We start from the raw sequence: 13,123 nt of genomic DNA, 5'->3' as shown, positions 1-13,123 counted from the left end.
TCTAACCACATAACAACCTTTCAAAGTTAGCCAAAAACTGGGGGTGAGGGGCTAAAAATTGAACTCAGATCTCTGAATCTGATAGGCAAGTGTTTTGCCACCATGCTATTTATGTTCCTGACCTCTACTGCCCCCCATCCTTGTTTCTTCTCACCCCCAAGCAGGATTTTACTATGTGGTTGTGGCTGGCCTCAAAGTGGATCGCCTCCTGCCTCTGCCTCCTGAGTGCTAGGATTATAGACAGACACATAGTATCACGACTAGACCTGCTTTTCACTTTTATTTAGCTAGGCGTCTACCGTCAGACACTGGAATGAGCACACAGAACCACCACACACTTTAGTCTCTGCATTTCCACAAGGAAACATGTAGGCTTCTTGGAGTCCATTGATAAATTTTCATACTGAAGATGCTTTCTTTTATTTCAACTGAGAATTTAAAAAGTTTCAAGATGGAAACCATCTCCCACAGTGCTGGAAGCATTGGAAAGGAGATCCACTGTGGCAGGAATCGGTACTAGCAGGCCTGTCTAAAGAACCCAGGCTTCTCTGCACAACTGAGGAGCTGGCGACTCCTCAGAAGGAGGACACTGGACTCAGCTCACTTTCACTTGGCTGTGTTTCCCGGTGCTTGGAGCGCTTGCAGTATTTGTACAATAGAAACACCAAGCTACAGACTCCAAGAAGCAGCAGAGCGAAGAGCACATACAACGCCGTCTGTGCTTCTGTGATGCCCAGCATCAGCCCCAGGAAGGGCACTTCTGTCTTCACAGGGCTGGCAGTGGGTTCAGCATCTAGGAGAGGACAGTGGGGATCAGGCTCTGGCACTGTTAGCTACCAGACTGTAACAGTTCCGGAAAGGTCCTGCTGAGTCTACAGTCCAGAGGCTGTTTAGTATCTCCTTCCCAAAAGAGGCTTCCACCAAAAGAGGCTAATTGCTGTGGTCCCCTTCACTGCTGTGTTGTTTCTGTGTTTGCCCATACCATTATTATCATGTACCAGCAGAGCATAACATTCAGGAGGCCTCTCTTTCCACTTTGTGCTCCTTGTACAGAACTCATGCCATAGTGCTTTTACTGACAGAACCATGAGCCACCTCAGTGTACCCCTCCCCACCCCCGCACTCACCCTTTCTTGCCCTGACTCTAGTCTCATATAGATCAGAAAGTCCTCAAGCTAGCTAGGTAGCTATGGATGACCTTAAACTTCACTTCCACTGCCTCTACCACCTCGATGATCAGATTGCAGTACTGGCTACTATACTCTGTTTGTTTGGCGCTGGGTGGTATCATAGCCATGTAAGTACTGGTCATACTGTTTATACAATCCTTAAAGTGACCTAGAAACTACCTGGAAGTGTCTGTCCTTCTCATTGAAGGTGATGCAGCAACTTCAAGGTAGGACTGGAGGAATCTAGCTCTGCTCATTCTCACAGCAGGACCCAGTCTCTAGGGTAAGACAGGCTCTGGAGAGACCTGCAGCAGCCCAAAGGCACCTGGAGCACATGCTAATGAATGGAGGGGACAGAAGGGCAGGAGAAGGCCAGGAACTAGAGGAAGGTGGGTGGAAACAGCAGCTCCCCCTCACCCTTGACCCTGCAGTCCCTCCCAGGGCCACCTACCCTCTGGTTGCTGTAGACAAGGGTGAGGGCCTTGTGCAGGGTCAGGAAAGCCATTGCAGTGCACTATAGAGGCATAGAACTTGGCTGATGCCTTTGGGATCCTTGGCAGAGAAGGGTCTGAGCGGTTCACAAAGTTCAAACCAAACCTCTCTGTAAGGCCCGCAGCCCATTCGAAGTTGTCCAACACGCTCCAAACCGTGTATCCCCGAAGGTCCACCTTATCCTGCACAATGGCTGAAAAAGATGCCAGGTGTGAACACTCACATGAAGACCCTGTGTGCCAGGCCTCCTGAAGCCGAGCTCATAGTTGTCCCTACTGCTGTGCTTTGTAGAGTGTGAGTTCCAACTGTGAGGCCCTTCCTGTGTGCTAGCAGGTCCTCTACAGTGGACATGCGGGACCATTGGTATCTTTCTACAAAGGTTCAGTTCTGAATGGAGCTTGGATAGCCTGAGCTAACCCCACAGCTTTCTTCTGTAGCTCGGGGATTGGTCTGAGTCAGGACCTTGAAATACTCCTGGTGTAGGAGGTCCTTCTGCATTTGTGTTGGTTTCATTGGTTGAATAAAGAAGCTGCCTTGGCCTTTTGATAGGGCAGCCCTTAGGTTGGTGGAGTAGAAAGAACAGAATTCTGGGAGGAAGAAGACAGGCAGAGAGCCGCCCGCCATGAAGCTGCCAGGTCAGACATGCTCAAACTTTCCCAGTAAATCACAGCCTTGTGGTGACATGCAGATTATTAGAAATGGGTTGAATCAAGATGTGAAAGTTAGCCAATAAGAGGCTAGAGCTAATGGGCCAGGCAGAGATTTAATTAATACAGATTTCCGTGTGGTTATTTTGGGGGTTAAGCTAGCCAGGCTAGGAATGCAGTCCACTCATCCTACAACATATTCCTACCCATGGAGAGGCAAAAGTGTTTAGAAGCAAAAGATCTGAGCTATAATATAAGATATCCTGTCTGTTCCCTTGACTATAGGGAAGCCCGGGGTCTACATATATATCACACATATAGTTTGTAGTCTAGGCTGCCAGTCAAAGAGCCTCAGGGATTCCCAATTTTCTCCCTCCCAAGTGCTGGGATTACAAGCACCCACCACCACACCCAGCTTTCCACATGGTGTCTGGGATTGAACCCAGGGCTCACAGTTGTACAGGGAGCACTTTCCCACCTTAGCTACCACCCCAGTCCTCCTACCTTGCAAACAAACGGCCCTAGAGCCACCAGACAACTCTCATCTGCCCACAGAGGAAAGCAATGTGCAGAGACGCCAAACAGCAAGAAAGACTAAGGGCTTCAGGGGGAACTAACTCAGGCCAGTTCAGGAAAATGGGTTTACTTGCTGTCGGTAGGTGAGTCTAGGAAGGAAAGTTTCAGATTCTAGCCTCAAACAAATGCTCAAACTCCTCTGAACAAAGGGCCTTGTCCTTAGTGTCCCTGAGGTACCAGACTACCCTCCTGCAGACACTGGGGTCAGACAGTGAGGTGGGAGCTCTCACCTTTGAGGGCCGCATTGATGTAGCCGCGGAGGTAATAGATCCGGTCGGTATCATTGAGTTCTGGGTTCCCCCGTCTGGACACCCCATTCTCTGTGACATAAATTGGAGGGTTGTTGTATTCCTCCTTCAGCCAGTTCAAGATCCTCCGGAAGCCAAAAGGGGTCATCTTAAGCCAGGAGGAGCCAGAGACTGGCCAAGAGCTGTCTTGAATGGTAGCCACACCCCTGCAAGTTCACAAGGTAAAGAAGATGTCTTGTTTATAAGCCCAGAGGATGGCCTTGGTTGTGACATCTAACCTTCTGTGGGTCCTATTCACACAGGATTCCTCACATTAATTTAAATAGTTCCACAGGTCCCCAGCTCCTATCTCCTACTGAAAAGTAAATGCTACCACCAGAGAGTGGGTCCCCGTGCAATTGCTGTGATCTGAACTCAGGACCTCTGGAAGAGCAGCCAGTGTTCTTTACCACTAAACCCTCTCCCCAGCTTCATGTAAGAATATCTTATTCTCGGGCTGGAGAGATGGCTCAGTGGTTAAGAGCATTGCCTGCTCTTCCAAAGGTCCTGAGTTCAATTCCCGGCAACCACATGGTGGCTCACAACCATCTGTAATGAGGTCTGGTCCCCTCTTCTGGCCTGTAGGCATACATGGAGACAGAATATTGTATACACAATAAATAAATATTTTTTAAAAAAGAATATCTTATTCTCATTTCTCAGTGTTTCCTCCATGCATTTATACTGTTTATAAAGCACAGATATAATTGTTTGGCCTTTGTATTGAAAAACGAAGCCAAGGACATATATTAGGGAAAGCAGCTGGGAGATGCAACATCACATGGCTGTCACGTGCTGTAGCCATAAAGCAAATCCAGGTATACAGACCATCAGGTATGTTCTGAGGATGACAGACCTGAATCTACACTGGGAAAAGAGCACTTCCCTCCCCAGGTGTCCTGTTGTTTGTCTTACCTGTCTGCATCAAAGGAAGAGATGTTAGCAGGATAGTCGAAGTTGTAGGCGAGGACTGTGGTGTAGTGGTTGAACCCGAAAAAGTCAAAGGTGCCGTTGATCCTCTTCTTCTCGCTCTCTGTAAATTCAGGAAGCCTGGGAAGAGGGAGTCATTAGGGGAAGAATCAGGAGGAATCACACTTTGAGGAGAGACTGTCTGGACACGGTAGGGGCACTCGGAACTCCAGACACGTGGTTATGACTAGAGCAGCTCCCACAAAGGGAAGCTCTTCAGGTGATGCTCCTGCCTGCTGCTACATCCCTTCTCCTCCCCAAAGATCCACTCTGCACACTGGTCTCACTGTCCTGGGTATGCTACCTGCATCCCCCACTCCCGTCCATTACCTTCAGACATTCTGAGTTTTATTATGTAAGATAGGTTTGACAACCAAGCCTGAATCTGAAGTAATTTCTTCTAACTATTCCTTTATGCTCTTAATTTAGTCTTTGTCATACGTGTCCTCCCAGCTCACACTTGGCTCCTCTCTTTTCCTGGGCTTGCTTCATTCAGGAGCCCTCTGCTGTCTGTCCTTACTAATGGGGAGTTCTGAGAACTGAATGTTGGATTGTGGACTTCCGTGTCTGATTGATTATTTCACTGACCTGTGATCTCAACCCCTGCTTCTCTCTCTGGAGTCTGTAATGGCCCCTCAGCTGTGGCCTCAAGGCCATGTCCCTGTCCAGCTTCCCTGTGGCCCTGCCCTGCAGCAGGCTCCTCTCAGCTCTGCTGTATGTATTCTGCTTAGTCTTCCTCTGCCTGTACCAGTAGTTCCGAGACACAGGGAGTTCTGCCCTTCCAAGGTTTTGTGGTTTTTTTGGGGGGTGGGGGTGGGGGGATGCTTGCGCGGGCATGCATGGTTTTTTAAGACAGGGTGTCTCTTGCCCTCTTTTTCCAGGGTTTCTTAATCACTCTCAATCACTCTTGCCCTGACTTTTACTATTCTTTTTAATAATAAGAGCACCTTTGAAGCCTTAACTTCTAGTTTCTGCTCCCAGGAAGAGAGCAGAGCAGGGAAGCAGGGATGCTCTGTTGTACACCACTCCCATCTGCTGGCCGAGTGACAAAAAGCACGTGCCTGACAGTCCCCAAGCAATGGCTTTCTCTCAAGAGCAGGGCGAACTAGGCAACTCGTTCTTGAGCAAGGCAGTGGGGTTACTTAGGACCACGTACTCTTGGGACAGTTTCCATGGCTACCCTGGAGAACAATAACATTAATATTGACTGTCTCATCAGGCACATTCCCGGGTCAAGCTTGAGCTTAGTTTTCTTTTATTTTAATTTAAAAAATTTCTTTCTCGGGCTCGAGAAAAGTCTTAGAGGTGAAGAGCATGGGCTGCTATATCTGAAGTCCTGAGTTCAATTCCCAGCAACCACATGGTGGCTCACAACCATCTAGAATGAGATCTGGTGCTCTCTTCTAGTGTGTACGTATGTATGCATACAGAACACTGAATATATACTAAATGAAATGATAGCTTTTTAAAAAGAATTGTTTCTCCCACAATATGTTTTAAATAGATTTTTCCTTCCTCGATCTATACCCAGATCCTGTCCACCACCCTGTTCACCCAATTTTGTTTTTTTCTCTCTCAATCAAAAACAAAAATAAAACAAAACAAACAAAAAACCCAAACATAGATCAGTGGCTCACTCAGTCTCATCAGAAGATTGTCTTATGAAGTAGATGGGAATTAACAAAGAGCCACAATTGAACAAAACACAGAGTGGGAGACTTTGGAGCACTCTATCCTAAATGGTGTCTTCCTCAAACCTGCCTTCTATGTGCAGAAGAGGAGGTGGGAAGACTGTAAGAGTCAGAGGTGATGGGTGACCCTAAGTGTCTTCCTGAGTTTTACAGATGCTATCACATGCCATCTTCATAGCAAGAACACGAGTTCTAGGCACAGGGCCCTTCCTGGCACTGACACTCACACCGTTCAATCACCGCTGAGGACACAGCACTGACCTTGACTTGTTGAGGCCCTCCGCCAGGCTCCTTTCAAGGACCCGTGTCTTCATCACCTCCGGGTAATCTCCGCTTTTGAAGATGGGGTGTGCAAACCAGGCTCCCATGAACTGTGTGAGGGTAAATCACTGTTGAAACTGACATGGGCACCAGCAGGCTAGGGGAGGCTGTACCATCGGGGTCACTCTCTCCCTCCTGTCAGGGCTCTTCACTGTTCCCTGCTGGCCTCTGCTTACTATACTACAGACTTCCAGGGGCTGTATAAGCACATCACTGTTCTGAGAATTAGAAACTAGGGGCGCTGGAGTTCCTCAGAATTTAAGGAACTCTTGGCACCCAGAGGTGATGGCTACAGCCTCCTCTATAACCTACTATAGGGAAAGCAGGGGGTTAGAGTGGAGGAAGTTACCATCAAGTCAGTGCTGCATCCAGTGAGGCCTACACATGACAGGGTCTCACTGTAGCACAGGCAAGCCCCAGACTTGCTATGTAGCCAAGGATGCCCGTGAACTCCCGATCCTCCTACTTATGCAGAGCTGACGACAGAACCTCAGGCTCCATGCCTGCTAAGCAAGCACTCAACCAATGAGTTTTCTTGTTAAATTATCATCACCACTAGCTGTGGAGGTGGTGTTGGTGGCGGTGGAGGTGGCAGCAGCAGCTGTGGTGTGTGCATCTGTGTGTATGAGGTGGAGTGGGGGCGGTGCCATGGTGGACAAATGGAGGTCAGAAGACAACTCTGTGGAGTTTCTCCTCTTCATCCTTCCTTCTTTTTAAATTTATTTGTATTTTATTTTCATTCGTTTTGCCTGCATGTATGTCTGTGTGAGGGTGTCAGACCCCAAGAACAGGAATTACAGACACTTGTGAGCTGCCATGTGGTTACTGGAATTGATCCTGGGTCCTCTGGCACAGAAGACAGAGCTCTTATTTGATGAGTATTTTTCCAGCCCTACAGAAAAACTGATATTTTTCCAGATTTTTTAAATGTGTATGAGTACTCAGTCTGCATGTATTTCTTTATGCGAGAAGAGGGCAGCAGATCACACTATAGAAGGTTGCAAACCACCATGCCGTTCCTGGGAATTGAATTTAGGAACTCTAGCAGAATAGTCTAGTGGCCGTAATGGTAAGCCATCTCTCCAGCCGCATCTCCTTCATATTTACATGGGTCCTGAAGATAGAATTTATGTCAACAAGTTTGGATTGGCAAGGACCTTCAGTCACAGAGTCATCTTGCCAACCCATAGACAATTATTTTAAGACTAAAAACTCAGTCACTCACTGGAGAGAAGGTACAATTGTCAATGAAAGTTGATGCTCTCCAAAGGACCCAAGTTTGGTTCCCAGTAGCCTAGTCATGTGGTTTGCAATCATTCCCAAATATTTGATGTCCTTTTCTAAACTCCACACGCTCCTGCACACCCAGTCACGCATGCATACACAGAATTAAAAGTAAAATAAATCGGTGGTAGTGGTGCAAACCTTTAATTCCAGCACTCTGGAAGCAGAGGCCGATGGATTGCTGTGAATTCAAGTTAGCCTGGTCTACAAATTGAGTTCCAAGATAGGCGGGACTACACACAGAAAATGTCTTCAAAAACTAAATAAATAATTTTTTTTAAAAAACCTCTGTCTTTTATAACTCATCCCCTTTGCTACAGCAAATCTCTAAGTAAGAAACATTTAGTTCACAAATGAAAGACCTGAAGAACAAAACAGTTAAGTGTTACCCACAAGCACAGAATCAAGTAAGAGCAAAACTGGCTTAGATCTAAACTTTTGATTCCTGGTCTCCATCTACTTCTTTCAGAGCACAGTGGGAGAGAAGAGAGCCAAGAAGAGATGGTACCCAGAGGACACACCTGGACGTTCCTCCTGGCAGCCTCCACGTCCTCCTGCTTGGAGGGATCCCTGGGCTCAGCCCAGTCACAGTTGATGGTGATGGAAATCACGCCTCCCTGGCTGGCACGGTACTTGTCATTGTAGAGATGCCAAGCCTCAGCGTGAGCCTTTATTAGGTTGTGGCCGACAGTGTATGGAGCCGTGCCAGGCCTGGAGGAGATTCCTGGAAACACACACAGGAATGTCAGCAGAAAACACCGTCCTCCCTGTGTATGGGAAGAGGGGTTTGACACCTGGGAGACTGGCACTCCAATCCCACATCTCCTTCCTACTGGAGGGCAGACAGTAGTCAGCCTCATAGTGCCTTTCCCAGGAGAACAGGCAGCAAAGAGTGCTTGTAAGAAGGGAATGGATTGTTTGTGGGCAGCAGCCAGCAGCACTCTGGCTGAGAGAAGGTACTTGATCTATGGTGGCTTATGTCCCCTCCTCTGGTGGGACTTCTACTATGACGTATGCTCAGTAGACATCCTAGAACTCTAGGGGACACCATGAAGTCAGGACTGGAGGACACACCCAAGGGAGACAATAGCCACATCAGGAGAACAAGTGCTCAAATCAAAGTGCCAACTAGAGCCACAGAAGATGCCTCTATCTGTGATTTGAGAAATACCTCCCAATCCATTTCAAGTTTAGTGTGTGTGTGCAGGAGCAAGTGTGTGCAGGAGCAAGTGTGTGCAGGAGCAAGTGTGTGCAGGAGCATGTGCTGACATGTGTGAGTGTAGGTGGAGGCCAGAGGACAGCCTTAGGTATCATCACAGAGAGACCATCTACTTTTCTGTGACAGGATCACTTGTGGACCTAAACTAGGCTAAACTGAGGGACATGGGAACCCCAGAGGGTCACCTGACTCTGCCTTCTCAGGGTTAGGGTTACAAATGTGTCACCTTAACTGGTTTTACTGTTTGTTTTGTGTTTTGCATGGATTCTGGGAAGAGAATTCAGACCAGACTTGCATGGGAAGTCTTTACCAACTGAGCTCTCTTCCAACACCTGTAGAAGTGGGGACTCCAAAACACTGCCTGGCCATGACTTCTCATGTGAGCAGGATCCCAGGGCTTTACTGTGCTAAGAATATCATGAGCTAAGCAGCTGAAATGTTGGACTTAGGACATTTACCTGGAGCATGCACCCCACTGGCATAGCCATGAGTAGCAAAGACAGAGGGCTCATTCAGTGTGATCCAAAACTTCACCTTGTCCCCCAGCCTCTCGAAGAGCACATCTGCATACTCCTTAAACCGCTGCACAATTGTCTCATTCTCCCAGCCCCCGAAGTCATGTAGTGCCTGGGGCAGGTCCCAATGAAATAGTGTCACCTGCGGGGAAGCCAGATCAATGTTGAATCCACCATCTCCTCAGGAAGCCAGCGACATGAGACATGCAAGGACACTCACACGGAAAGGTTCAGGGAGTTCTGAACATTCTCCACGACAGAGAAGAAAACATTTCAGTCTCTAACTCTGCACCATGTGAATCTATGGACAATTCAAAACCCAAGTTACAAAACCATTTAGGTGCTTGGGTGATGGCTCAGTAGGTGCCTGCCACCAAACCTGATGACCTAGGTTCAAACTCCAGAATCCACACGGGGGAAGGAAAGTGGTCACTCCTATATAGATTTTCTCTGATACACACACACACACACACACACAGCACGGTGGTGCACACCTGAAAGTCTAGACTATAAGGTGTGGGATACAGAACAGAAGTTCAAGAACATCTCCAGCTACATAAGGAGTAAGAGGTCTGCAGGGATATTGGAGGCTTTTTCTCAAATGTAGATAAATAGATAAATAAATACATAAGACCCTATTTGATAAATAAATAAATATGAACAGCAGGCAGCACACTTTAAAAATATATAGAGTAAATGAATAAAATAAAATCCAAGCACTTGTTTGTATAATAAATGGGTTCCTCTGACCCACTGCCTCCAGGGACCACCCTCACCTGTGGTGTGATGCCAGCAGCCAGCAGTGCATCTATCAATCGAACATAGTAGTTGAGGCCAGCTTCATTGATGAACCTGGTGGTTCCGTCTGGGAGGACTCGAGGCCAGGAGATGGAGAATCGATAGTGGGACACACCCAGGTTCTGAAGGGCCACCACGTCCTCAGCAATCTTGTGGTAACTGTCACAATTCAAATTGCCATTGTCGTCATTCTCAATCTTCAATGGTGTGTGGGAAAATGTGTCCCAAATACTGAGTCCTTTGCCATCTTCTCTCCAGGCACCTTCGATCTCAAGATGACAAGAGGTGGTCTAAGCCATCTGACCAAATACATTCCCTTCTGCAGCTCCCTGGGGAGCCTTCTCTGCACACCCTGCCGCCAGTTACTAAAGTTGCCCTGCACATATGGCAGCATCACACTGCACTCTGCTACCGTGATGGTTTCCCATTTCCACATGCGGTGTAGGCACGTGTGTGTGTGTGTGTGTGTGTGTGTGTGTGTGTGTGTGCCTGAGTGCATGCATGTTTGTTTGTGTGTGTGTGTGTGTGTGTGTGTGCGCGCACACGCACACACTGACCCATGCATGTAAAGAGAGACAGAAACAGAGAGCTTCACACAGCCTAGGCTGGCTTTGAGCTCTCAGGTAACAAAGGAACCGAGTACTCTACTGAGTCACATTCCCAGTTCCAGAATGGGTATCGCATTTTAGTTTCCCAATTAATGCTGGCAGTGGGGTCTGGCATATGGTGGGTACTCACCAAAGGTGCTGCGTGAACAATTTCACATCCCCTATCACCTCTAAGTACAGTCAAGAAAACTGCAAGGATACTGGTGTGGAAAGTATTTGTAGTCCAGACATACATGGCTGTTTCTATGCCTTCCTCCTCCTCTCTAACTCTCTTCCAATAAGACTTTGGAGGACGCCCATCTGTGGTGTTCAGTGGGTAGATAGGTACCACCTTTGTAATTCACTTTCAAACATTTCAGCAAATATGGTGGGACAGCAAATACGGTGTCACAGCTGAGATGGTGCTGGCATTCTAGCCAATAATGAACATCCAGTGCTGGCTGGGAGAGGGCGGAGTGGAGCCAGCAGGAAACAGCCATAGGAACCATGTGTGTGGAGGTGGAAGAGGCCAGGACCAAAGGGACTAGCCTAGGCTGCCAGGAGCTAGATTTATATATATCCATTAGTGTAGAGAGTTATTCACAGGAGAAAGGAGATGCAAATATGGAAAATGAAAGGGCTAGCATTTCCTTATAGATTTGAACTGGACGTATGGATATGAACTCACGACTTTAAATATACAAAGTGTGGGGTTGGGGGATGTGACTAAGTTAGAAAAGGCATTGATTGCCATACATGAGGCCCTGGGCTCCATCCCCGGCACTGCATATGCTGAGAGTATTTAGGCATGCTAGTAAGCCTGATATTTGAACAGTAGAGGCAGGAGGGTCAGAAGTTCAAGATCATCTTGGGCTACAGAGTGAGTTGGTTTACATAAAACCCTGTCTCCTGTATAATTAATTAAGGAATGCAAAGTGGGAAGGGTCAAGGGTAAAATGACAGAAAATATGTGTGGGTCCATCCATGTGCTGTGCAGTTCCGACTGCTGAGAGGACCTACAAGTTGGAACAATCCAGGGGCAGAGAGGACACCAGAGAGGACGACAATTGTTGGCTGCTGTGTAAAACAGCTGGGTCTCACCAGAGAAATGGCCGCTTAACAGCTGGGGAGGAAGAGGAACAGAGGAGCCCACTGTGCCCGAAGGGATAGGAAGTCAGACTGGGGTGAGACTCAACTGGTCGAGGCTTTTCTAGCATGCGTGGACCCCAGGCTATCCCATCCCCGCACTGAGAAACCAGGCCTAGCGCTGCACACCTGTAACCCCAGCATTCAAGGAAATGGAGGCAGAATGGTCAAGAATCCAAGAATATGGGCTGCTCAGTAATTCAATGCCAGCCTGATCTGTATGAGACCCTGTCTAGAAAAAAAAAAATGGAAAAAGTGGAGGAGGAAGAGAAGAAGAGGATGAAGAAAGGCGGAGCCCCACGCCCGCTGATGGGTCACCATGCCTGCACTGAGCACACCCCTTGCCCTCTCTCTTTCATCTTTCCTCTTCCTGAGGAAAGGGAATCACGGCACCATATGTTCTGTGTTTACCTTCCTGGTCATGAACTCAGTAGCAGCCCCAGGTCAGAGCATCAGAAAATGCCCAGATTGACCCCAGCACCAGTTAGGTCAGCTGACGCACAGATGGAGCCTCCAGGGAGATTACATGTTTGCATGCTCTTCCTGAACCTTCTGTCATGGCTCTACCTGATCCATCTGGCCCTTCAAATGTCCATCTCAGTCCTTCACAAGATCTACAGACACCTAGGAAACACATGTCTGGCCAATCTATAAAGAAGTTTCTAGACTGAATTAACTAAGGAAAGAAAAATCACCCTTAATGTGGGCAATTACCGTTCAGTGGCTGAAATTTACCGAATAAAACCGAGAAATTGAGCTGAGCACCAGAACCCACGTCTCTCTGCTTCCTGACTGAAGATGCCATGTGACCAGCTGCCTCACCTGGCTGCTGTCAGGACTTCTCCTCATCCTTAAACTGTGAACCTGAAATTCTCCCTTCCCTCCATAAGTGGCCTGTGTCAGGTATCTTACCACAGCTACTAGACAAGTAACAAGCCAACCTTACCCACAGGGATCTAACTGACTTTGGGGTCTGAGGACCTGGATCCTCACGCACACGCACACTCATCTGCGCAGGTTTGCTAGTGGCTCTGGCTTGTGTGCTTCCAGTCCTGTGCACATGCTTGGGCCCAGCAGCCTGTAGGAAAGTGAGCTCATGGCTCCACACTCCTCACCTGATATGCAGCAGAAGCCGCACTCCAGATGAAGCCCTTGGGGAACTCTCCATACAGGAACTCGTCCTCCTTGACCAGGGGCATGCCATTGTTGGTAATGACCTCTGTGTAGTATCTGGCTGAGGCTCTTGCTGTTCGAGGCCTGGTCACATTGTCAAAGTCAACATGATACAGTCCAAACTTGACCGTGTAGCCTGACAGCCACTCGAAGTTGTCCATCAGCGACCAGGCAAAATACCCTCGAAGGTCCACACCATCCAGCCTGTAGGCTAGGATATGCCAAAGAGAGGAGAAGAAAGCTTTAGCC

General features: G+C 48.0%; 1 protein-coding gene across 1 annotated transcript in view; it reads right to left on the bottom strand.

Annotated features, from left to right (window-relative positions):
- Positions 1-266: 266 nt before the first annotated feature.
- LOC148122153 (lactase/phlorizin hydrolase-like) overlaps positions 267-13,123 on the bottom strand; it is a 35,073-nt gene continuing 22,216 nt past the window's right edge. The window contains exons 9-17 of the mRNA XM_087906565.1: positions 12,817-13,085; positions 9,947-10,237; positions 9,114-9,312; positions 7,958-8,160; positions 6,093-6,202; positions 4,087-4,221; positions 3,115-3,338; positions 1,621-1,854; positions 267-793 (exon numbers count right to left, since the gene is read on the bottom strand). Coding sequence (XP_087762691.1) covers positions 576-793; positions 1,621-1,854; positions 3,115-3,338; positions 4,087-4,221; positions 6,093-6,202; positions 7,958-8,160; positions 9,114-9,312; positions 9,947-10,237; positions 12,817-13,085 — 1,883 coding nt within the window. The 3' untranslated portion in view covers positions 267-575. The remainder of the gene's footprint in view (positions 794-1,620; positions 1,855-3,114; positions 3,339-4,086; positions 4,222-6,092; positions 6,203-7,957; positions 8,161-9,113; positions 9,313-9,946; positions 10,238-12,816; positions 13,086-13,123) is intronic.

This window comes from Myodes glareolus, chromosome 5, assembly GCF_982192425.1.
Source record: "Myodes glareolus chromosome 5, mMyoGla1.1, whole genome shotgun sequence".
Classification (NCBI taxonomy): Eukaryota; Metazoa; Chordata; class Mammalia; order Rodentia; family Cricetidae; genus Myodes; species Myodes glareolus.
This window is presented reverse-complemented; position numbering and strand designations above follow the sequence as displayed.